Source organism: Microdochium trichocladiopsis, assembly GCF_020744255.1.
Source record: "Microdochium trichocladiopsis strain MPI-CAGE-CH-0230 chromosome Unknown B0I36scaffold_13, whole genome shotgun sequence".
Taxonomy (NCBI): Eukaryota; Fungi; Ascomycota; class Sordariomycetes; order Xylariales; family Microdochiaceae; genus Microdochium; species Microdochium trichocladiopsis.
This window is the reverse complement of record NW_025763556.1, coordinates 785,749-808,158: the sequence shown is the minus strand read 5'-3', so window position 1 is coordinate 808,158 and position 22,410 is coordinate 785,749. Positions and strand designations below refer to the sequence as shown.

General features: G+C 58.4%; 9 protein-coding genes and 1 non-coding gene across 10 annotated transcripts; 8 read left to right on the top strand and 2 right to left on the bottom strand.

Annotated features, from left to right (window-relative positions):
- The first annotated feature begins 3 nt into the window (after window positions 1-3).
- B0I36DRAFT_t204 lies at window positions 4-109 on the top strand. Its single transcript has one exon. It is a non-coding gene; the product is annotated as a tRNA-Gln (tRNA).
- A 722-nt stretch (window positions 110-831) lies between these two features.
- B0I36DRAFT_369321 (uncharacterized protein) lies at window positions 832-2,873 on the top strand (the record flags this gene model as incomplete). Its single annotated transcript, XM_046159757.1, has 2 exons — window positions 832-881; window positions 962-2,873. 2 exons carry the CDS (start codon window positions 832-834, stop codon window positions 2,871-2,873), a joined length of 1,962 nt encoding a protein of 653 aa, XP_046005324.1.
- Window positions 2,874-3,232: 359 nt separating this feature from the next.
- Window positions 3,233-3,589, bottom strand: B0I36DRAFT_338602 (uncharacterized protein). The gene has a single exon (XM_046155786.1). It carries the CDS (start codon window positions 3,573-3,575, stop codon window positions 3,399-3,401), a length of 177 nt encoding a protein of 58 aa, XP_046005323.1. The 5' UTR covers window positions 3,576-3,589; the 3' UTR covers window positions 3,233-3,398.
- On the top strand, window positions 3,590-4,372 carry B0I36DRAFT_389275 (uncharacterized protein; the record flags this gene model as incomplete). The annotated part of the gene is made up of 2 exons (XM_046161308.1): window positions 3,590-3,764; window positions 3,853-4,372. Coding segments are annotated over 2 exons (204 nt in total), but the record flags the coding sequence as incomplete, so codon positions are not given.
- A 764-nt stretch (window positions 4,373-5,136) lies between these two features.
- Window positions 5,137-6,489, top strand: B0I36DRAFT_338599 (uncharacterized protein). The gene has a single exon (XM_046155785.1). It carries the CDS (start codon window positions 5,348-5,350, stop codon window positions 5,987-5,989), a length of 642 nt encoding a protein of 213 aa, XP_046005321.1. The 5' UTR covers window positions 5,137-5,347; the 3' UTR covers window positions 5,990-6,489.
- A 672-nt stretch (window positions 6,490-7,161) lies between these two features.
- B0I36DRAFT_397871 (uncharacterized protein) lies at window positions 7,162-8,617 on the bottom strand (the record flags this gene model as incomplete). Its single annotated transcript, XM_046161596.1, has 3 exons — window positions 7,162-7,575; window positions 7,650-7,958; window positions 8,051-8,617. The coding sequence occupies 3 exons, from the start codon at window positions 8,615-8,617 to the stop codon at window positions 7,348-7,350; spliced, it is 1,104 nt and encodes a 367-aa protein (XP_046005320.1). The 3' UTR covers window positions 7,162-7,347.
- Window positions 8,618-11,829: 3,212 nt separating this feature from the next.
- B0I36DRAFT_436370 (uncharacterized protein) lies at window positions 11,830-12,821 on the top strand (the record flags this gene model as incomplete). The annotated part of the gene is made up of 1 exon (XM_046162819.1): window positions 11,830-12,821. The coding sequence occupies exon 1, from the start codon at window positions 12,084-12,086 to the stop codon at window positions 12,819-12,821; it is 738 nt and encodes a 245-aa protein (XP_046005319.1). The 5' UTR covers window positions 11,830-12,083.
- A 1,503-nt stretch (window positions 12,822-14,324) lies between these two features.
- Window positions 14,325-16,943, top strand: B0I36DRAFT_338597 (acyltransferase family-domain-containing protein). Its single transcript, XM_046155784.1, has one exon. It carries the CDS (start codon window positions 14,671-14,673, stop codon window positions 16,465-16,467), a length of 1,797 nt encoding a protein of 598 aa, XP_046005318.1. The 5' UTR covers window positions 14,325-14,670; the 3' UTR covers window positions 16,468-16,943.
- A 578-nt stretch (window positions 16,944-17,521) lies between these two features.
- On the top strand, window positions 17,522-19,004 carry B0I36DRAFT_338596 (glycosyl hydrolase catalytic core-domain-containing protein). The gene has a single exon (XM_046155783.1). It carries the CDS (start codon window positions 17,689-17,691, stop codon window positions 18,895-18,897), a length of 1,209 nt encoding a protein of 402 aa, XP_046005317.1. The 5' UTR covers window positions 17,522-17,688; the 3' UTR covers window positions 18,898-19,004.
- Window positions 19,005-19,831: 827 nt separating this feature from the next.
- On the top strand, window positions 19,832-21,799 carry B0I36DRAFT_49455 (cytochrome P450). Its single transcript, XM_046162966.1, has 2 exons — window positions 19,832-20,432; window positions 20,494-21,799. The coding sequence occupies exons 1-2, from the start codon at window positions 19,915-19,917 to the stop codon at window positions 21,662-21,664; spliced, it is 1,689 nt and encodes a 562-aa protein (XP_046005316.1). The 5' UTR covers window positions 19,832-19,914; the 3' UTR covers window positions 21,665-21,799.
- Window positions 21,800-22,410: the final 611 nt, after the last annotated feature.

The window sequence follows — 22,410 nt, the reverse complement described above, 5'->3', positions numbered from 1 at the left end:
GTCGGTTGTATAGTGTAGTTGGTTATCACTTCGGATTCTGATGTCTCATGGTCCTACTGGGATTTGAGCGGGATTTCCGGCGACCTGGGTTCGAATCCCAGTACGACCTCACTTTTTGCCTGCCTCAAAGACGTCGATAAGGCTCCTGATTCATCTCGACCCGATTGTTTTTCTTACTTTGTCCCACCCTTCGTCCTCTTTACTCGTCTGCTCCCGCTCCGCAAACATCATTTTGGAGAGCATTTCTTTGCATAACTTCAGAACCTGGGGTGGCAACGGACAGCCTGCCCCCCCCCTTCTAAAATTAGCCTGGGGGCTGGTGCCCACTTGTGGAGGCGATAAGGCCCGGCAGTTGAGTGCTTACGTCCTACTTAGAGTAGCTCCAATCTAGTGAGTGGATGGCCTTGGACGGATGGCTTCGGACGTTTTGCCGTTGGTAGTGGGTTCCAACTTCCAACCCGCCCTGTAGGGCTCAACGTTGGCTGCCATTAGTGCATCCACTACCGCTCTCTCGTCTGTTGTCACCAGCGACGACAACAACAACAACAACTGGACGCGACCGGCAGACTCGCCAACCTGGGGACGACGCTGCCACCGGCCTCTTATCGTCCGATCAGCGGTCTCTGTCTGGCTCTGCAGGCCCCCTCCCCCCTCTCCGCGTCATCCGGACACACACACCTGCGCAGGGGGCTGGACGCACGACCTCGGACTCTGCGGGGACTCTTGTCTCCTGCTGTTTCTCCCTCCTGGGCCGCGGGCACGACAACGGCGGATGGTGTCATTGGGCCCCGGCATTCGCGATCCTGACACAGGACAGCGCATCCGCCAGCCATGGTGCGCAAAGGCAGCTCAAAGGTCCGCACCGGCTGTCTGACCTGCAAGTCAGTGCCCCTCTCCGCCATTGCGTTCTCCTCCCTGCTTTCCCCGGCTAACAACCATCGCCTTCTGACCCCCTCGACAGGTCCCGCAAGGTCAAGTGCGACGAGGCCAAGCCCGAGTGCCAGCGGTGCGTGCGGGCCGGGCGGGCGTGCGAGGGCTACGCGGCGCGGCACACGGGGGACCCGGCGCTGATCGGATGGCACCGGCCGCGGAGCCTGCTGGCGTCGGCGGACGACCCGGCCGAGGCGCGGGCGCTGCAGTACTACTGCACGGCGGCCGGGCCGGGCATGTCGGGCGCCATCGACCCCAACTTCTGGAGCCGGCTCGTGTACCAGTTCAGCTCGTTCGAGCCGGCGGTGCGGCACTCGGTCGTCGCCATCTCGTCCCTGTTCGAGAAGCTGCGGCGCAACCCCCGGGGCCCGATGGTCGTCCTCGAGGACAGCAGCCTCGCCCTCAACCACTACAACGCCGCCATCGGCCAGCTGCGCAGCTCCGACAACCAGCCCCTGATTGTGCTCGCCTGCGTCCTCTTCATCTGCATCGAGGTCCTCCAGAACAACACCGCCGTCGCCGTCCAGCACTGCAAGCACGGCATCGCCCTCCTCAACGACATTGCCGGCCGCCACGGCTGGATCCGCGAGTACCTCATCCCCATCTTCCGCCGCATGACACTGCTCCCCCTCCTCTTTGGCAGGTTCCCAGACGACTTCCCCTTGCGCCTCCTGCCCCTCGAGGACCCCCTGCCCCTCTCCTTTGCTGTCTTGTCCGACGCCCGGGACCTGCTGTGGGACGGCATGATCCTTTCCGCGCACCTCGTCCGTCTCGGGGAGCCTTATAGACAGAGAGTGTTCGCTTCCAGTCCATCCTCACTAGCATCAGCATCGTCACCGCCACCACCAACAACAACACGCCTATCCTTCTCATCTACCACCTCGGCATCGGAATCCACTCCTCTTCCTCCAGCTCTTATTCCCCAGCAACACCAACAAGAACATCAACAAAAAGTCCCCGTCCCCGCCCACCTGCTCGCTCTGCAGCGCCAGGCCCACGCCTTCCTCGACCACTGGCACGCCCTGTGGCACGACCTCGAGTCCCGCCCCCGCACCGCCGCCGACCACAGCAACCCGGCCCGGCAGCTAACGCGCACGATGCTACGCGTCCGGTACGAGGTGTGCCGGATCTGGGCCGCCACCGCCTTCGACCCGGCCGAGACGGCCTACGACGGCTACCTCGACGTCTTTGGCCGGTGCATCGCCCAGTGCTCCGTCTTCCGCACGAGCCTTCCCCCCGCGTGGCACGCTGCCAAGGACCACTTCAAGTTCATGCTCGAGATGGGCTACGCGCCCATCCTCTACTTCATCGCCGTGAAATGCCGCGACCTCGAGCTCCGCCTCCAGGCCCTCCAGCTGATGCTCTTCCTCAGCGCGCCCCGGGAGAGCCTGTGGGACGTCAACCTCATGTACGAAAAGGGCCTGAGGATTGTAGAGGCCGAGCACGGCGTCGTGCTCGACCACGAGCCCCGCAACTCGCCCGCGCACCCGGGCCCAGAGGTCCTGCGCCCAGCCCTGTGTCCCGGCCTACCGCCAGAGGAGTGGCGGGTCGGTGGGTACTGGGCCGATTATACGGCCGATGAGATTGTGCAACCGGCCATGCGCGAGGTTGTGGGCACGATTGAGGAGATGACCATGCTCAGTGATGTAGTAGTAGCCCAGGGGCATGGAATGAGGACAGACAGCCAGCAGCAGCAGCTTCACGGGGTTCGTGGTGCCGGCAGTGTAAGCGACGGGAGCAGTCCGCTTGGGTCCAAGGGGTCGCCAGCGACGACTGTAAGCGAAGGGAGCATACACCACCACGCCTTTGTCGATGCTGGCCGCACCACAAAGCTGCTCGCGCTCGCGCCCAAGCCGCCGAATTGTGGGCAGGTCGTTCCGACCCGGCAGCAGCTTGAGGGCATCGTGGACGAGGTCCGCGCCTTGCACGACCATGTAGTGTAGCAGGCAGATTGAGTCAAGATTTCATCAAACAGTCAAGTCCATGTGAGCAGCTACACAAAGCACAGTCTGCAGCATGGCTTTGCCGTCCAGGACTGTGGGCCCCAGTCGGAAATCAATGGAGATGCGATACTGCTGCCCACGTCGTCCATGACATGTGACTTCGACCCCGGACTATCAAGATAAGGACAGCCACACTGCCAGAGTTGCACAGCAGTGCCCGGCACTGGCTTGCACCGACGTGTCCGTGCAGATCGTCCCGGTTCATAGTCATCGGCAGTGGCACAGCCCTTATGTGGCTGCGTACGCAGTGTGCGTCCCGTCCCTGGACCTGTTGCTGCAAGTCGTCAGCCCTAGCGCAAGGGGCGTAGTAAGTCGGATCGGCGCGCGCCACGCCCGCCCCAGAGAACAAGCTTTATTGTGGAGTTCAAGGGCCGACCATTGTCCCAGGGCCTGTCGACTTTGCTATCTCGCACGGTTTTGCAGAAATCGCCCAGGCAGGGGGAGGGACAAATGGACCAGCAACAATTACTGTCGCAAAGTCCGTGCTTGCGTGGCCCGGGAACAGACATCGCAGTAAACCATCACCTGTGTGTGTGTGTGACACAGCTCCGTGGGGCTTTTTGCAGGAGCCACGCGGCACAGCAAACCAGCCACTAGTGAATCCTCTCCCCAACCTGTATATATAAGACGGTGTCTTGGCATCCCCAGAACCGTCGGAAAGAAAAGTCATCCAGATCAAGCAACACTGCAAACCACTACTGCCCCGTGCACTGCAACTTTTCTTGGCAAATCTCATCATCAACCCAGCCGGACAGACCCTCCCATCCAAACCACAGACTCAACCACCGCTTCCTCGCCAAGATGTGCATCGGACTCTTCGCCCTCCTCCGCGTGTGTTCCACTTTTCTCCATACGTCCCCAGCCTTATATTACAAGCACGCGAGTACTGACTTTGTCCTTTTGTTTCCCATCGAAACAGAAGCGCTCCAAGAACAAGGCCCGCGCTGAGGCCGACGAGAAGGCCAACAACGCCAACGCCCAGTACGCGTACGACTCGGCCGGCTCCGCGCCCGCCTACCCTCCTCCCCAGGGCCAGCAGCAGCAGCAGCAGTATTATGCTCCCCCTCCCGGAGCTGGGCAGCGGATCTGATGCCCAGACACGAGATCTGTGCGGTTAAAGCGGCCGGCCGTAAGACAGGGGATACCATGTGATATGAGGCAGTGCGGGGGACGTTTGGGATAGAAGGAGGGCATAGACCGCGGCCAATGTATCCCGTTTGCGTGACTTTGGCTTGATTTTTGGAACATGTGGAGTTGGGATGGGTTTCATAGTTATTTCTCAATTCAGCAATCGCTTCGAGTTTGTTCTTCAGTGTTAGCTGTCATCACTTTGTGTGTGCGTCAGAATGGTGGCACTGGTCATTGGATGTTGCATTTACGTCATAGGGGTTTTGGAGCTGTTGTAAAGCCGCAATTGTATTGAGACTGATGTATCCCACGTGTATGCGTTGTGGACTCCGGCGTCCTCGTAGAGAGGATGGTGGTCGCAGCCATGTCGTGATAATGCATGCTCTCATAGTGTCAAGCCCTGGGCATGAATGAATTGATCTTTCAGAACAGCACATGTGAAGAATGAGGCCATTGTCCGGACGGAACAGTCCGCAGCCTCCAAGATTAAGATGTCTGCTCGACCTGACCTTGGTGACGCAGGCCAGCAGTCCCGATCTAGTGTCCACAGAGACCGTGGCCAAGTATGGAGAATGATCACTTGGCGTAGACAGACTATCACGAGGCCGCCTGAACGGGGATCCAACATGCGCACCCGACTGACAAGCGAATAGCTTTCCCACAAAATGTTCATTGGTCGGAGACGGTCGCGGCGCCGCGTGTGCTTAGTGCTGGCGCGGCATGTAGCACGCTGCCGAAAAGTCCGGCCCCGCTTATGCCGACTGGGCATGCTGACCCCGGCGCCGACCTCACCACTTTCGCAATCGTTCCCTTGAGCTTCAGGTGCAGCAGAGCGCTCGTTGGGGTTGCTCATTGTGCTCCGCCCGCCAGCGGACATGCCTGTCTCTGTGGAAATGGGTATGCCGAACTGCCGATGATGGCGTTGGTCTAGGCTCCTCCACGGCCGCCAGAACGGCCGGCTTGCGGGCCGCTCGCTCCCCGTGTTCTCAGACGGGCCTTACGGAGCAGCGAATATCCCTTGGCGGGTCGGGACTGTCTCTGCTCTGTGCGGTGTCGCAACATGATGTAAGAATAGCGGACATTGACGCACGATCCGTCAACAGAGAGTCTCCCTTATAAGCTTGCCCACACTCGACTTGGCCGTTGAAAGATCTCGCCACAAGCACTCTCTACCACTCGAGCTCGACTCAGACCACCACATCATCCAACATTGACACAAGTACAAGGAAAATTACCACACCATCACGAAGCACACCTCCATCACTACCACCACAACCACCACCACCATGCCTTCCATGCTCGTCATCCCCACAGTCTGGCAACCCTCGGCCACACCGAGCTCGCCCATCAGCCCGCAGCGCCAGCAGCACTTCTCAGCTGGGCCCACGGCGCCCAACAACAACCAGGCCATTCTCGCCATCCTCTCCGCCTACGACGATGTCATCTTCGACTTCTCCCAGCCCGGCATGCTGGGCATGAGCTGGTACAACCTCCTCGCCGCCAACGTGACCGACAAGGTCTACAAGATCAGCATCTCGGGCAACAGCAACAGCAACTCTTCCTCGACCACTGCGTCTCAGCAACCAACCCCTCCCAGCGACGGCACCCCGCGGATGGAGCTCAACGCCGACATCGACGGCGTCTACGACTGGTGCGCGGACCAGGCTTGGTGGGCCGCCGAGAACAACGACCAGCAGCACCACCCGGCCTGCTCTGCCGGTGCCCTGTCCCCGAGCCCGTTCACCAGCATGAGCTTCGATCCGGCGGCCATCGCGGCCGTCGCCGAGGCCCGCAAGGCCAACAGGGAGCAGAAGGTGTTCCGGTTCGAGAACGGACACTACGCGAGCAGCCGCCCCCGCAAGGATCTCAAGATTGTCAGCAGGCCTGCTGCTGCTACTGCTCGTGCTGCTCCCGCCACTTCCGGGTGAGGTGTTCATGTCTGGTGCGATTAGATATGGGTTGGCGAGGAACTTGCGATTGCCCTTTGAGGTTTCGAACATGGATAGGCTTTTGTCTTCCCCCGTTGCTGGAATCTATGACATGTAGTACTGCCTGATTTTCAAAGCATGAGGTTGGGGGATATGGGGGCCGGCATATGATAGGAGGGATGGAGTTGAGCATGCTGGACTGCATCGGCGTTTGCGCGGGTACTGTTTCTTAGCAAGATTGCACATTCTCTTAATGGTTTCTCCGGTTCAAAGTTGTCTCGTTGTTGTGCTTTGCTTGAAGTGTTTAGCTACAGTCTCGTCCACTGGGCAAGCTGGGGTGTTCAACATTCAAAGTTCTACTGTTTTCGAACATCGCAAGGGCTTCTGTGTCTTTCGAGTGGCCGGTTCAGGTTCCGTGCCATGAGATTTCCTGCTTGCAAACGAACCAGTACTTCACCAATGGTCAAAGGGTTAAAACGAAATCAAACATGTTCCTTCAATATTGCGTTGCAGGCAAACTGAATTGCCTCCCAAATGATTGCTAATTACTCCAGTGAGAGTCTGATGTACTCGCCAAGAATGTGCGCATACCAGGACGAAGGGGGAATATGCAGAATATGTGGAACAGCCAGTCACCGCGACTGTCGATCGGTCACCCGCTCACTGCCCAAAGCAGCACATCATGGTCAACAGCGGCAGCTTTTCCCCCCAAAGCTTCAATCGCTTTTGGCTGCCTGGGAGATGAGCAAGCTCATACGAGGTTAGTGGTTGTGCCGTCGATCATGTAAGCACTGCGCGGCTCGGCGCGCGCGCAATCGACCTAATCGGGGTTGAGCATGCTTGGCAAGGCAAACCCCAGCAGGAAGGTTATTTTGAGGTGCTCACGGGCCACTTTCGGTCCCGTGAGTATCTCATCATAGCGGTGTGTTTGTGGGATCGTATGTTCGCTTTGAGTGCCCAGCTCCAATCCTAATCCCAGACTAGGCCATTGCTCCCGACCCTGCGTTTACAATCGAATGCACCGACGATGGCAGCATATCATGTGGTAGCTACTCTAAGGGTAGGTCGAGGACTCGACAGCACTTATGATGTCACGAGGTACCGCTTCTGAGCAAAAGCATCGAACCTGGATAGTTGCGTGTCTGCTACAGATTTGTAACTGAAAGTGTGAACTGGTGCATCGCAATCCCCATATGCATCCTGGCTCTACCACGAGCCTCCTTCTCATCCAAGCATCTAGGTGTTTTCCTTCACCTCCATCCTTTATCCCGGACCGACGACCTGGTTGACAAAAGATGACACGTCGATCAGCGCTCACGTTTGCATTTCAGAAGCATCAGCCACCTATCAACCAGAGCTCACACGCCCGTGTGGACGGGGCTGTAGTCACGCGGGCTATACCGCATGGGCTCAAACTTGTCTGCCGACGACGACCGCTCTTGCTGCGTGTCGGGCACGTACTCGGGCGCGTCGCCCAGCCGCTGGGCTGTGAGCCCTGCGTTGCCGGGGTTGCGCATGCCCGCAGCCATCTGCCGCTGATACGAGATGTTGCGGAGCCGGAGGGCCTCGGCAGGCGTCAGGTGAAGCTGTGAGGCTTCTTGTTAGCTGCCTTGTGTCTGTTGAAAGGGATTGAGGGAGTGACTGGCACACGGCGACCTACATAAATCTCGATACCGACTGCATGCAGCACCAGCGCCAGCCAGAGCGCCATTCCAAACGTAGCGTTGAATGCGGCAGTCACCTCGGCGACGTTGGCTCCGGGGTTGGCCGCATGGACAGCAACGTGGACGGCGGCATCCTGGCCTGAATAGAAGGGCGCACAACCCGGGAACGCTGCCAGCACGGCTGGCTTGCTCTGCATCATGAAGTCGACCTTGGCGCACAGCATGCCAATATACATGTCATTGGCCCTGCTGCCTATCATGGCGCCCAGCACGAGGATGATGCGGGTGGTGAGGATGACGCCGGCCTAGGACACGCGACAGTTGTCAGCTTCTGCTGGTGCTTCCTGTGCGAGGAAAGTGCAAGCAGGCGTCTTGGAAATGCAGAATAGAGACTTACATAATACCAAGCCCGCAGCATCCAGGCTCGGTGCTGCTCGATCTGGAGCTTCTTGATGTTGATGTACGCCATGATTAGTGCGGTGGTAAACATGATCGCGAGCGTGCCCGCGGCGGCCTGCACGTCGAGTCCTCCGCCAAAGGCCTTGTCGGTGATGAGCAGCGCCCCGACGGTACCCGCGAGAGATAGTGCGATAGTAACGTAGCCGTTGATGCGGTGGAACAGCATAGCCTTGTGTCGGATGGCAGGGATGAACTGCAGCAACGCAAGCACGGTGGCGGGCAGCACGCAGGCAAGGTGCATGATGATGCCAACCTGGTACCGGCCCGGCTTGAGGTAGTAGTAGCACTCGCCGGGCAGAGCGCCCATGGTGGCACCACCTTTGCCACTGCAGTATATGCCCCGGAAGTTGAGATAAGGGAAGCGGGCGAGCACAAAGCCAAACATGCCCACCCCAAAGATGAAGAAGAGGACAAAGTTGTAGCCCTTGGAGAAGCCAAGCGGGTTGTACACCTTGCGGGCCGCTGCGACGAAGCCGTTCGCCGGTGGTCGTGATGACTTGACCATGATGAGCCGTGGAGCGTTTCGTGTAAGTGGATAAGGTAGGGTGATTCGAGAATGGTTAGTTGAAAGTTGAAACTCCTCAAGGCCTGAAGGGTGGTCGGCCTCTCCTGTTTATACTATGTATGCTGCCGTCCCTCGAACGCACTATGAGAGGAAGATATGGCTAATACTTATATATCATGTCTATTTGCCCTAAACGCCTGCCTCGTCGTTCAATTTCAAAAATATCATGTTGTCCGTCCATGGGTCCGACGGGGTGCAGCGACTGTAGCCAATCAGCTGAGGCCAGTCGTTGTCGCCCATCGTCTATACCGAAAGAGGCTCAATGCGCGCCCAAGGATTGGGCTGTGCTCAACCCCAGACTAAAGCAAGAAAAGACAATCTGACCATCCTGGGCATGAGGCATGCCGATCATCCAGGATCTCTAAGCCGCCGCTGCCTCAACTTGGCAGCAACAAGACGTTAGGCTGCACCCAGAAGCTGCGGAGGCAGGGTCAGTCTCATTGCCGATCGCGGCAGGAAGGTCCACAGAGTCCGAGCTGTGATTGCTAGTGATAGGTACGTTAGACGACTGGCGAGCTAGCTCCCGACCCGAAGCGACCTGCAAGGTCGCCGACTCCACAGCCGCGTCGCTTGTGATTGGTACCATAGACGATGATAGTGCGACTCGCTGACCACACAAACCAGCATGCCCCGGGGAACGAATTCAGCCTTGCGACTCGGGACCGATGCGCCTTAATTCTACCTTGAACATGCCAAGACCTTTCGCACCCGCACTGGTCAGTCCTAGCAAGACGAGTGCGAGGCGGGGCGGAGCTGCCGTAGAGCTATGGCAGACCGCTGTGGAATCGATGGATGCCCTTGGCCCATCTCGGGCGTGGCGTGCTTTGCCTTGATAGTGCTTCGGATCTGCAGGTTGCGGTGCCATTTTCAGCAACGATTATCGGCTCGTCCTTTCACAACAGAGAGCTTAGTAGAGTATGCTAAGTTGGCCCCTATGCAGCGAGCGTTGGGAGGCGAGCTTCGCTTCGCCGAACTTGGCCCGGGCAGTACAGCTCATATCGTGACCAACGGGCTCTTTCTCGCCAATCCCACTTTTCAGCACGAGTGAGGCTTTCGTGGGATCATAGCGACCTCATCCCCAGATGGCTGGGCTTGTGGCTGTGTCGACAAACCGGATCATCCTCTGCGCCTGGATGAAGCCAAAGTGCGCTGACCACGCCACATCCACACTTTTGTGTAGATCTTGACACGACCAAAAGACGAGCTTGTCCTGCCATGATACTCTCGACTGTGCAAGGTAAAAGTGGTTTAATAGCTGGCAGCATGGCCCGTTGCGATGCCTGGGAATTGTCATCTAATTCCTGAACATAGAAAGACCTCCCAAGACCTCAATACCAAGCTTGTGACCTTGGTGGGTCTTTGTGACGAGAACGCCGTGTCTTTCCGCCTTGCGCCCAGCCTCAATCTGGCTCTTCGAGCATATGGTGCCAGCATTGTGGCGCACCAGTATGTTTAGCATTATTTTTAGCCACGGTACGGCTAACCACCCGTACGAGACCCTCTGTGACATGGGCGCAGCGGACCTAAGAGAGGCTCAGGCGGGCAGATGAAGCTGCCCGCCCTCCCCCTGGTTGTCCGAAAGGGGTAAGTCTGCTTCAAACGTTCATGACCAAGCATAGCACGGCATGATATCAAGACCGCTGGGCAGACTGAGCCTTGAAAAGTGTCCAGCTTGAGAGCGTTACTGTCGTCCAGTCGCTCAGTGTGGATTCGAGCACAATGTTGTGTCTAGGGTTTCGAGTTGTCTGTATTCTGGTCTGAAAGTTATAAAAATACACCCGTTGTCGCTAAACTGGTAGTTTGATGGGTATTCCAATATGCAGCAGCATCAATTGCTTGTTTGAGTTGGTTTCTGTATGCAATACTGGACAGGAGCTGGCCTTAATTGTATGGCGACAATCAAGGACTGCAATTCAAGAGTTGCATGCGCCATGCAATCAACACTTGAAGTGAGTTGCGGAAGTTCACGTACACTCGCCACGTTGGAAAAACCGACGGTGCCGACTTTGACGAAATTCAAGGGCAAACAACCGATCGACTTACGCCAAAATCGCACTCGACAAGTCGGCCGTTCTGGGGCAAGTCGCTGAAGATCACAAGTAACACGATCATCCGGCAACGACTCATCCAATTGTGCCGCTAGCCTGAACCAAACCAACAGCCGAAAGCCTGCGAAAGATGCGCATTTAAACCCGGTCTCTGTCTATAAGTGACAAGCGAAGTCTCTGGTCCTCCCTGGCACAACCGCACATTTGCATACTATATAGTGCCACCCATGCGCCGCTTCCGGTTCGCTATACCTAGTTTTGCACCCGGAAGTATGGAGAGGTCCGAGCCGAGATGGGAGCCTGGCGAGCATCAAGCGTGCCGCTGTGGTCAGCCCGCATGGCGTAGGAAGGACTGCGCCGTGCGCCATTGCTAACGCTCAAGTCCGCATTGGTCTTGCACGGAACCTCAAAGTCTGGCACGGGCTGGCTCGTGGTGATAAGACTATTACGTGAAGATTCACAAAATATTTCCTGCAAAGCATCTTGTCTGATTGTCCATAGGCATTGTGAGCAGTGGTTCGTTGAACCCATCCCAGCGTGCCCAAGAGCCTGGCACTGGCAAAGCGGGCATGCATCATCAGTCATGCCAACTTGCAGCAAACGATGCCATATGGATCCACCGAGTGAAACGCACCGCTCGGCTTTAGTGTGTGTCTTGCCGAGCCTGAGACCTCGGTGGTCACCTCTGGCAGGTGGAAGTGAGCCTGGCTGTGTCTCGGTGTTTCGCGTCGGTGCCGAAATGGTCTTTTCGACAATGCCATGCCCACTGGCTCAAGACAATGCGCACATTTCTTTGTGCGCCTCAGAGCTGATGGCAGGAGGACTGCATCTGTGACTTTAGATATGCAGCAGCAAAGACTGCGTGCTGGACGACCGGGTGTTGATGTAGAAGTGGCAAGAATCATTTGGCAAAATCATGGCATTGACTGTGGTACATGTAACCCAGACCGTTGTAGAATAATGTAGACTATCTCTCTGCAATCAAAGCAAAGACGCTCAGCGCACTCAATTTGTGATGATGCACTGAGAATGAGGGTGAGAATGAACTGCCGCCCCGCCATAGCAGTTTTATTTCTAATAACAAGCACACGCAGTTACAGTCGTTACGCATGTTGCCCAGACAGAATGAGATGGTCACCTACGTGTACTAAGCGTGGTTAGACAGGCTGGATGGCCGTCTCGAGAAATGTCTCGAGCGGGAGGGCAGCACGACGAGGCCGGATCCGGAAGGGCGAGCTCAGGGCAGTGCGAGAGCAGATGCCCTCGACAAGCTCATACGTGCAGTGAGGGCTCCCGCCCAGAATGATTGCCGTGACACTCAAACCAAGCCTAAGCTGCCCTGCCAGGCCCCGTTATTCATGGCCCGCGCCGTAGGGCAGCGCCGATCCGGATCAGGCGGCAGCGTCGATCGGCGAAGGCCATGTTTGCGACAAGGTGCATGTCTCGAAACAGTGGATGCCCGGATACACGGCGCCACGGCGCGGGCGCGGCTTTGCTGTTCTCCACCGCCACACGGCCCCCTGCAGACCCTACGCCGTCCGCCCGCCGGGGTAGAAACTGTCCTGGGTGAGGTCAGCCAAGGACGGGCCAAGTGGCTGCTTGTTTCGGGAGGCATCTGCGACAGTCACGTCTCTGCGGGCATCAAAATGGCTCGCGCGTGTCTCTTGCTGCCCGCCTCGGTGCTCTTGCGGATGGCGATCACCTTCATGGGTCAGGGCCACGTTGTTGGGATGTGTGGCCAACGACAGCCACTGCCACAGCACACGACGTGGCGACCAAGCCAAGCCGTGTTTTCTGGATCTCTGCCGCAGAACCGCAGTTTCAGTAGTGCGCGCCGTGTCAGTCGTCCATCGAGCCAAGAACTAAACCTGAGGCGAGTTGCCGCATCGCAGCACAGTGGTTCCCAGCGCGTTGCCTTTGGCGGCTGCGCAAGAACCTTTCGAAAAGACTTGATACGCACATCGAAACATTACGACGCAGGCAGATCCTTGAAACTGGAAGGAAACCTACTAGAATCGCAAGTCTTGCGACCGGCCAAGCAGGAAAGAGTGTTTTGCGTAGAGAAGCGCGACCATGTCAAGGCTCAAGCGCGCTGAGACCGGCAGGCCAGGTCTTGAAATGCCAGCAGTTAGTTTGACGTTTGTGGAGCATGGGATCAACACTCCAGCGGGCGGGCGGGCGGGCTCCTGGACGGATGGCCCACACGCGGCTGACCAGCTCGTGTGTCTGTGGGTGGATGAACCTGTGGGCCATTATGGCCTCACCTGGCTGACTCTAAGGTTGGACGCGGCTTACTGTACTGCATAACGCAGGATGTTGTCATGTGTCTTGTCGTGGTCCCTGTTGCGTGCCACAGAGTTCCACAGCTTCGTCTCTCGCGCGCTGCTCTGCCAGGCACGCCGACACTGGGACCACGTGTGAATCGTGCATGCTGTTGGCAAGTAAACTACTATCTCTAGCAGGCCTAAAGTCTCCGCGCTATGCGACAAGCGTCCCCCGAGTCATAATTGACTAGCCCGAGTGCTAGAGTCGAGCGCTCTGCACGAGGGGACAAGTCTAGCCGTAGCCAGCTGAAAACGCGAGAGTAAATTAACAAAGCCGACTGGATCATGCCACATTGTGGCGTGGCGGTGCCCCTCCACCACCCCTGGACGCCATACAATCAATGCGCGTGCGGCGCCCCTGGCGCTCCCTGGCTCTCGTCCCCATCTCGTGTCTGTTCAGCAGGCGGAGAGCACACCAGGACGGGATCATCACCCTCCATACACATGGCAGATGGGCGACACGAGGATAGCTGCACGTCATGAGGATTTTTGAGCTTTGACGCGGGCTGGTCGATGGTGCCACCAACGGTGCCATTGCGTGAGCCGTGTTCGCGCACGACCGATAAGCTTTCTTGTGCGCAATGGTACCGTGTTTAATTACCGCGGCGGGCGAGTGTGCCTGTCATGACAAGGAATAACCCTAAATCTGACCAGGCCGAGTCTGGATTGGCGCTGGTGGGGAGGACGCAGGGGCAGCAGCCCGCGTCAATCCAGAGGAGATGGTGCCAACCCTGATCGTCGTGAAGCTCTTCAGCTGAACCTCGGGGCTCGATTCCCGTCACATCATCAGCTCCTTTCGGGCAGCTGTGATGGAAGTTGGGGTAGATGACTGGAGCTCGTTCTGGCGCTGGTGCAGTCGGCTTCCTTTGCTGTAGACTGACTGATAAGTGAACAATGAGCGAGAGCTCTCTCTTGCAGGACGCAAGGGCGCTCTGCCAAGGCAGCAGCGCTGTAAAGACGTCCCTAGAGGGCGAGCTGCTGCTCCCTGCCGCCATCCCAGGGAACTCAGGGGTATCCTCAGCCCACTCTCTCCACCCCTGCTCGACCGGCTAACTGGCAGCTCTGCCCCTGGACCAACCAGGTAACAGCCACTAGCGATCCAGCCGCCAAGGGCAAGCCTATGTCATTTGCTAGCAGGGTTAGCAGGGGGCCGCGCTCCTTCTGCTTGCGGCCGGGTTGCGGGTGTTGGTTAAGCCCCCCCTGGCTTTGCGATATGGGGCGGAGTCTTTTTCTGGCACCCGAGGCCGAAGGATCGTGCTGACATTTCTGTCTGCTTTCAACTTAGCCCTATCCCGCCTTGGGTCGATCCTCTCTTTTTCGCGGCTGTTGCTTCTTTGACTTTTCCAGACGTTCCTTCTCGACCGCTTAGTTTCCTCTTGGTCGTGTTTGCTTTCTGCCCCAAACCATCGCTTCTTCTTGAGTACGGTTGACGGCCAGCGCAGCCTCGGGACTCGAGACCGGGGCACGAGGAGGTCTGTACGCTCTCCACGACCATTGTCACACGCTTTACGAAGCGGCACAGCACGAATCGACCAGCTTGGGACGATAGTACGCATTTCACACTACCCAGGCGTGGCTTGCGAGTTCGACACGCACACACACGCACATTTACGGTCAGGGCATGACACAGCCCATCATGAGCCGCCTCGCAAGGTTAATCCAGTCGGCAGTGCCGTGGCGGGAACGTGAGGACCGCTTCGCTGCTCTGCCGCTTACCGGCCGCCGTCAAACCGACGACGACCATGACGACGACGACGCGGAGGACGAAGACCTGAAGGATGTTGAGCACTTTGGGCACACCGCGAACAGCAAGAAGCGGCGCCTGGGATGCGGGTCGCCCAGTCTGCGCAAGTACTTGTCGATCCTGCTGCCGTTCTACCTGGCGGCGCCACTAGGCCTGACAGATCGCAAGCTGCCGGCGACGCACGCGACGACCTATCTCAACGGCATCCGCGGCCTGGCGTGTTGGGCCGTGCTCAACCACCACCTCGTGATGGGCCCGTACGCGCCGTGGATCTTCCGGCCGTACGGCAGCCACGAGCCCGATCTCGCGTCGAACCAGCACTTCTGGCAGCTGCCCTGGTTTCGGTCGGTGCACACGGGCAAGGGCATGGTGTGCATCTTCTTTGCGCTGTCGGGCTACGTGCTCGCGTACTCGCCGGCCCGCAAGATGAACGCCAAGGGGCCCCGGTCCGCGAGCTACGGCGACGAGATGCTGACGTCGCTGGCGTCGTCGACGCTGCGGCGGGCGATCCGGCTGTTTGGGCCCATGCTGGTGGTGGTGTTCCTGATGGCGCTGCAGACGTACTACTGCTGGTGGGCGCACAACTACAAGCCCCTGGCCGACTCGGTCTTTGGCCAGGTGTACGCCGTGTGGCTCAACATTGTGCCCATCCTCAACCCGTACCGCTGGGACTATGTCATGCCCGTGCCCGTCGGCCAGACCTGGACCCTCGGCTTCGAGTACCGCCTCTCCCTGCTGCTGTTCCTCGTGACGCTGTCCGTCTCGCGCGTCTCGGCCGTCCCCCGCAAGCTCATCATCCTGTCCGTCATGGTCTGGGGCTTCTACTGCGACCGCCGCTGGGACGTCTTTGCCTTCCTGGGAGGCTCCCTCGTCGCCGAGTGCCGCTTCGCCCCGATCGCCGACGACGTCGCCTCCGTCTTGCGGACCGACCGCCTCCGCCCGCACCGGCACCTCGTCACCTTCTTCGCCGTCCTGGCCGTGGCCGTGGGCCTGCTGTTCTGCAGCGTGCCCGAGGAGTATCCCGACCAGGGCTGGCCGTACAACATGTTCTGGTCCTGGACGCTGCCCAAGTCGTGGGTCGGCCACCACGCCGAGCCCAGCGCGGCCTGGATCTGGTGGTACGGCGGCATCGGCTCCGTCATCCTGCTCTGGGGCGTCGAGCAGCTGCCCCTGCTGCAGCGCGCCCTGGCCATCGCGCCGTTCTCGTACCTCGGAGAGATCAGCTATGCGTTCTACCTACTGCAGAACGCCGCGGCCCAGGCCATCGGCTGGCCCTTCTGGACGTATGCCGAGAAGTCGCTGGGCTGGTCTTCGGGCTGGGCCTTTGCGCTCTACTACGTCGTCACGCAGATCGCCTGCCTGACCATGGCGGACTACTTCTGGCGCAGCGTGGACCTCAACTTTGTCGTGCTCGCCCGGCTCGTGGTGGTCGACTGGCTCGGTGTGGGCAGGAAGGACAAGGCCGCGGGCGGAGGTGGTACCACCACCGGTGCCGGTCTGGCTTCAGCGGCCATGGTGGCCCCCGTGCTTGCAGTCCCTGCCGCGGCAGAGATGACGCCGTACTCGCCCGTCCCAGAGGCCTTTGCGCTGCAGGGCGAGAGCGACGACGATGACACGTTGCCCGTCAGCGAGCGCGAGTCGATTGAGAACAAGCCCGCGCGGCTTATCGACTAGTCGGTCGGGTGGTCTGGGCCTTGTTTTTTGGGTTATGTTGTGTTTGGTTACTTGCAGTGCGCGCACTTTGGCGTGTTGGCATTGGCATCGCATATTTCGAGCTTTTCGTGGACATATTTTCGCGCCTTTTTCACATGTCGACGGCCAAGACGCGGGCAGCAGCACCGCGACAGGAGACGGCGACACATTTACTTGCTTCTTTCGGTGAGCCGTTTTCTCTGGTGGTATCAATATCACGATTCACCGAGCAACGGGGATCCCGAGCTCGACGAGCTCATTTGGTGGGCAGCATGCTTTGGAATTTTGGCGTTATGGCGTAGGCCAACGTTGTCTCTGTTTTCGACCAGTCCATGAGTACTGAGGATAGAAGACTCAATGTTAATGAAATGCTTTGATCATGACCGTGCTTGACGGGGTTGGGTAGTGCAGTTGAAGAAGTAGTTGACTCGAACCGTACCTGCTTTTATGCTAGGGAGAAGAAATGCTGCCAAACTTCCAGTAGCGCCGTTGGAGCCCTGTGCAGAGGCTGGAGCCAGGGCTGTGGAGGCTTTCCTCCGGGAGACCCGGGCCTCTAGCTCTAGTCTGGGGTTCTGCGGTGGCACCGATCAGCAGCCCCGCGCTACATTAAAGTTTGTTTGGGATCGACTTTAGACTTTGCCGATATCGTTGGGTCACATTTCGAGGTGTTTGTTTACTGTCCACGCTCTGTCATTGTGATGAACACTTGCCCCGGATCTAGTGGTATGCCTGGTGACGAGATGCCTCATCATTCAGCGACGCGGGCATGGACAAAGATGCGGGGCCGAGTTGCTCCTGATGGTGACCTGGCCGGCCGAAGTGCACGTTAAAACACCTGCTGCCGTCTTCCCAGGCGGCTGCCCGCAGTATCCCGTGGTGATCCTCGATCGTCTCGATGTGCGGCCCTAGGCTCCGCACCGTCCGCCCGTATGGTGCGCCCAGAACAAGGAAACAGCATCTCGGCGGTGCCAGCAGGGGTGTTGCCCTTGCAGTAGCACCTCACAAGGCTGCCTGATTGGCACCAATCTCGGATGAAACGAGGTGGTTGAATCCTGCAGGCACACGCGTCTACACGTCTTTCTTTGCCCGTCGCCTCTCGTCTCTGCTTGGTTTACTCGATTCTTTCCGTCTTCTTTCAGGTCGTTCCATCTCGTCACGCCTCTATTGCAGCTGCGATTTGAATCAATGCCCTGACGCTGGACAATGCGCAACCTCTTGTCCACCGCGGGGGCTGTCGTCGCCAGTCTTGCAGTGGCGACACCCCTCCTGGGTCTGATCCAGCCAGGCTCGGCGCAGCAGACGACAACAGCAGCATTCCCGGCGCCATCATCGAGCTCGCTGCCCGCCTCGAAGCGCGGCGTCTCGTACCACAACGACACTGCGGCCGCCGACTACGACATCCTCCTCTCCGCCCGAGGCCCCGTCGGCTGGTACTACACGTGGTCGCCTCGCCCGGGGCCCCCCGCCCAGGTCTTCCCCTGGGGCTTCCGAGACAATGTCGAGTTCGTCCCGACGATCCACGGCACGGGCAAGCTCGCCTCCGACATTGCCGACCTCGACAAGCTCAACGCCTCCTCGACCCACCTCTTCAGCTTCAACGAGCCCGACGAGCTCGCCGCCAACGGCGGCAGCCAGCTCAGCCCCCAGGAGGCCGCGGCCGCATACATCAGCTCCATCGTGCCCCTGCGCTCGAGGTTCCGCATCTCGCACCCCAGCGTGACCGGCTCGCAGCGCGGATTCGACTGGCTCATGGCGTTCCACGACGCATGCTTCAAGATTGACGCAAAGCAGGGCTGCCCTGCCGATTTCATCGTCGTACACTGGTACGGCGGCTTTGACGGGCTTGCCGGGTGGCTCGGCCAGCTGAGAAAGTGGTACACGGAGGCCGGGTACGTCGCTGCCGCAGCAGCTAGTGGAAGTGGTGGTGGTAGTAGTAGTGGTAGTGGTAGTGGCAGTGGCAGGGACGATACAAATGCGCTGCCGTTCTGGCTGGGGGAACTGGGCATCCCCGGGGCGCCGATGGACGCCAACCTCGCCATGATGAGCCAGACGCTGCCATACCTCGACAACCTGCCGTGGATCGCCAAGTATGCGTGGTTCGGCACGTTTCGCCCCGCGCAGGCAAACAACTGGACAGGGGTAGGCGTTGCGTTCTTTGACGACGAGGGCGGCCTGACGGAGCTGGGCTCGACGTTCCTCGGTGGTGCACAGAAGGGTTTCGCGGTCGGCGACAAGGGCAGGGCTCCGCCGACGCCGTCGCCCACGTCTTCACCGACGCCAGCCCCGACAGATGGAGGAGGTGGCGGTGGTGGTGGTGGAGGCCAGAATGGTGCTGGCCGCTGTTTTGTATCTGGCGCGGCGATGGGGGTGGGCTTCGCAGGCGTGTTTATCAGCGTGTATGCATGGATGTAAAGGGGGACACGTTTCTGACAGGCATAGCAAGCGTTGTTGTTTGACGATACACTTATGGGCACAATAAATGATCTACTACTCTTATTCCGACCGGGAGGCATCTGCGGTACTGTATAGCGCGTTGTTGTGGCCAGAGTGAATTATGACTGCCGTCGGTTCTGGAGGAGATGTCTTTGAAGTCAGCTGCCAAAAAAGCATGTCCACACAGTCAGGGTTGGCCACAAACGGCAAGCAGCATTGATCTTCATCGGCGGAAGGGGGGCCCACCCAGTCGCGGAAAGCGACTCACCCCAGTCCCCGGGCATGCGTGGAAGAAGTGCAGATGATGCTGGAGCCGCATAGCTGTGGCAGTCTGATTGGACAATGACGGCCAGATCCGTACGAGCATCCTCAGCTGAGTGGCTGGGTATGTTCCGAAGCACAAGGAGCGGATAGTGGCCTGTACCGGGATAAGCTCAGATGGTACCTAACCGACAGACCTACGAACTTTTGGTGATTGGCGAACTACTCCCTAGGCTTTACAGTACTTGGCCGTTGGGAAACGCGGCGGAACTATTCGCTAGAACCAAAAGTCCCTGTCGTCTAGCGTCGCGGGGAATCCTGCCTGCAGTCAATATTCGCACCAATTGTTCGGTCACAATAGCGTTCTCGCGCTCCACGACAAAGCAAACATTCTGCAACAAAGCCAGCCTAGTCAAGCTATCGCACACGGCACCGAGCAGATCTCGGCGCTACTTATGCGGATAATTTGTTGCCCGAGGCCCTGAGTCGTCAGCATACCCGAAGCAAACAATTCATTGATCGCCCACCCTGGTCAGGACTGCCGTATCTGGAAGGCGTTTCAGCAGATCGTGCCGGGGTGTTCTGGCTGACAGCACGGGGCACTTGCACATATGGCCTATATCAAGGATGACCTGCAGTGGACTTTGGACAAAGCAATGTCTGGACATTCTTGCCTCCCCAGGTCGGAAAGCTCATCTTCCAACCACGGCTCTCGTTTTGCAGAACCATATCAGGATGAAGCAGTGGCTGTTGTGTTTGGGTACCTCCCTGGCAGCATTTGGCGTGTACTGCCTGAAAAGGGCCAGGAACACCAAGGGGCTGCCCCCAGGCCCTAAACCATGGCCTCTGCTGGGCAACATCGGCGACTTTCCGCCGCCAGGGACCCCAGAGCACGAGCACTGGAGCAGGCACAAAGACCTCTACGGACCCATCAGTTCCGTGACCGTGGCCGGCGCGACCCTAATCCTAGTCCACGATGCTCGGGTCGCCCACGAGCTGCTGGACAAGAACGCCCGGAGGACCTCGGGTCGGCCCGAGATGGTCATGGCAAACAAACTGTGCGGCTTCGAGTTCATCGCCGTCTGTCTGACTTGCGATGGCCCAATCTTTCGACGCTATCGTCGGCTGATGCACCAGGAGCTCGGCACCAAGACCTCCTCGGCTCGGTTCCAGGATGTCCAGGAGGCCGAGGTAGGGCGCCAGCTTTTGCGGGTTCTCAAGGATCCTAGGCGTCTGGACGATCACTACGACGCGTAAGTCATCCTCGCCTCCTCTGCCTCCAATGTGCTTGTTACTCAGTGTCTGCAAAAACAGCACATCGACCTCCATGATTCTCCGCATGACTTACGGCTACAATATCCAGCCGGACCAGCCCGATACCCTCGTCTCCCTGGTCAAACAGACGCTTCTTGACTTTTCGCTCGCGGCCAGCCCGATGTTCTGGGCCGTGGACTTGATCCCGGCTCTGCAGTATCTCCCTGACAACTTTCCTGGTGCCTCGTTCAAGCAATCGGCACGCAAGTGGCGCAAGAACTCGCAAGCCTCGGCTTACGTTCCGTACAACTTTGTCCGCTCGCAGATGGCTTCGCGCCCAGGCACGCGCCCGTCGTCGTACGTGTCTAAGCTTGTCGAGACGCTCTCCTCTTCCCCATCTGTCTCGTCCGAGCGCAGTAACGACAAAATCAACAGCGACAAAGACAACAGGTCTGGTAAGGAAATCCTCGATCGTGAAGACGAACATGCCATCATCTGGACCGCGGCATCCCTCTTCGGCGCAGGCTCCGATACCTCAGCCATGACGATGCGCATCTTCACGTTCGCGATGATCAAGTTCCCGCACGTCCAGAGCCGGGCGCAGGCCGAGATCGACCGCGTCGTCGGGTCCTCGCGCCTGCCGGGCTTCCAGGACCGCGAGGAGCTGCCATATGTCAACGCCCTGCTCAAGGAGACGCTGCGCTGGTGGCCCGTCGCGGCGATGGGATTCCCGCACACCGTGACGGAAGGGTTCGAGTACAAGGACTACTGGATGCCCAAGGGGGCTGTGATCCTGCCGAATGTGTTCTGCATGCTGCGCGATCCTGCCGTGTACGCCCGCCCGCACGAGTTTGAGCCAAAGAGGTTCCTGGAGTCGCGGCTCGAGCCGGACCCGAGGGATGAGGCGTTTGGGTTTGGCAGGAGGGTATGCCCGGGCCGGTTCTTCGCGGAGGCGAGTCTGTATTTAAATATGGCACAGATGCTGGCTGTGTTTAGGATGAGTAGAGTACTGGGCAGCGATGGGCACGAGGTCGGCGTCGAGGCTTTGGACCATGTTTCCATCAAGCCTGGAGTCCTGGCGCACCCGACGGATTTCGAGTGTCGGGTTATGCCGAGGAGCGAGCAGCATGTTCAGCTGATTAGGGAGTTGGAGCGCAGGTTCCCGTTCGCGCCAGGCGATGCTGGAAAGCTGGCGTTATTGGACGATGCCAAACCTGGTCACTTTGTTTGAGAAACATAGCGTAAATGAGGAATGCAGATATATGGAGCCTGTCAGGCAGGGTAGAACGGGAAATCCGCAACGGCTCTCGTCAGGCCGGCTTGACTCTGTCTTGTTATGCACGAGGATCGATCTCCGCAATCAGACTTTCAACATGCAACATATTTCGTTTCACCAGGTGTTCTACCTTTCAGTAAAGTCCCTGCATCCAACATAATACATTGTTAACTAGGCGCATTTCTGCTGATCCAGAGTATCTGGATTTCTCGAGTATATCAGATTATCCCGCTGGCCAGTGCTGATCAGCGACACTCGACCCTGTGACGTATCAGCCTATTTGTCATAACTGTACAGCAACCCCGAGTGCGACTGCATTGTTCAGCTTGGTTAACGCCGTACGAACAGCAAGCAACGCTAGGATCGAGTCCTTTGACGGCAGGGCGCCACTGAATTAACTAGGCTAACTATTTTCAGCTACTGTAGCGTGCTTTGAAATAGTCGCATCTGGTGGCTGCGTTCCGTCGGAAGCTAGGGTTGATTTGACGTTTTTGCTTGAGAAACGAGTATCTTGCACCGTAGCATCGACTGGGGAAGAGGCCAAGTGAGCGGTACGGGCTCAATCGGTGAGAACAGGCGCCTGAAGACCGCTCCTAGCCCTATCATCTCCAATGGTCCCTGGAAACGAGCGCTGGATAAACTTCTTGACATGAGATTAGTTGTCTCCTTGCCCCTGATCTTGGCACCACTGGTCTTGGCAG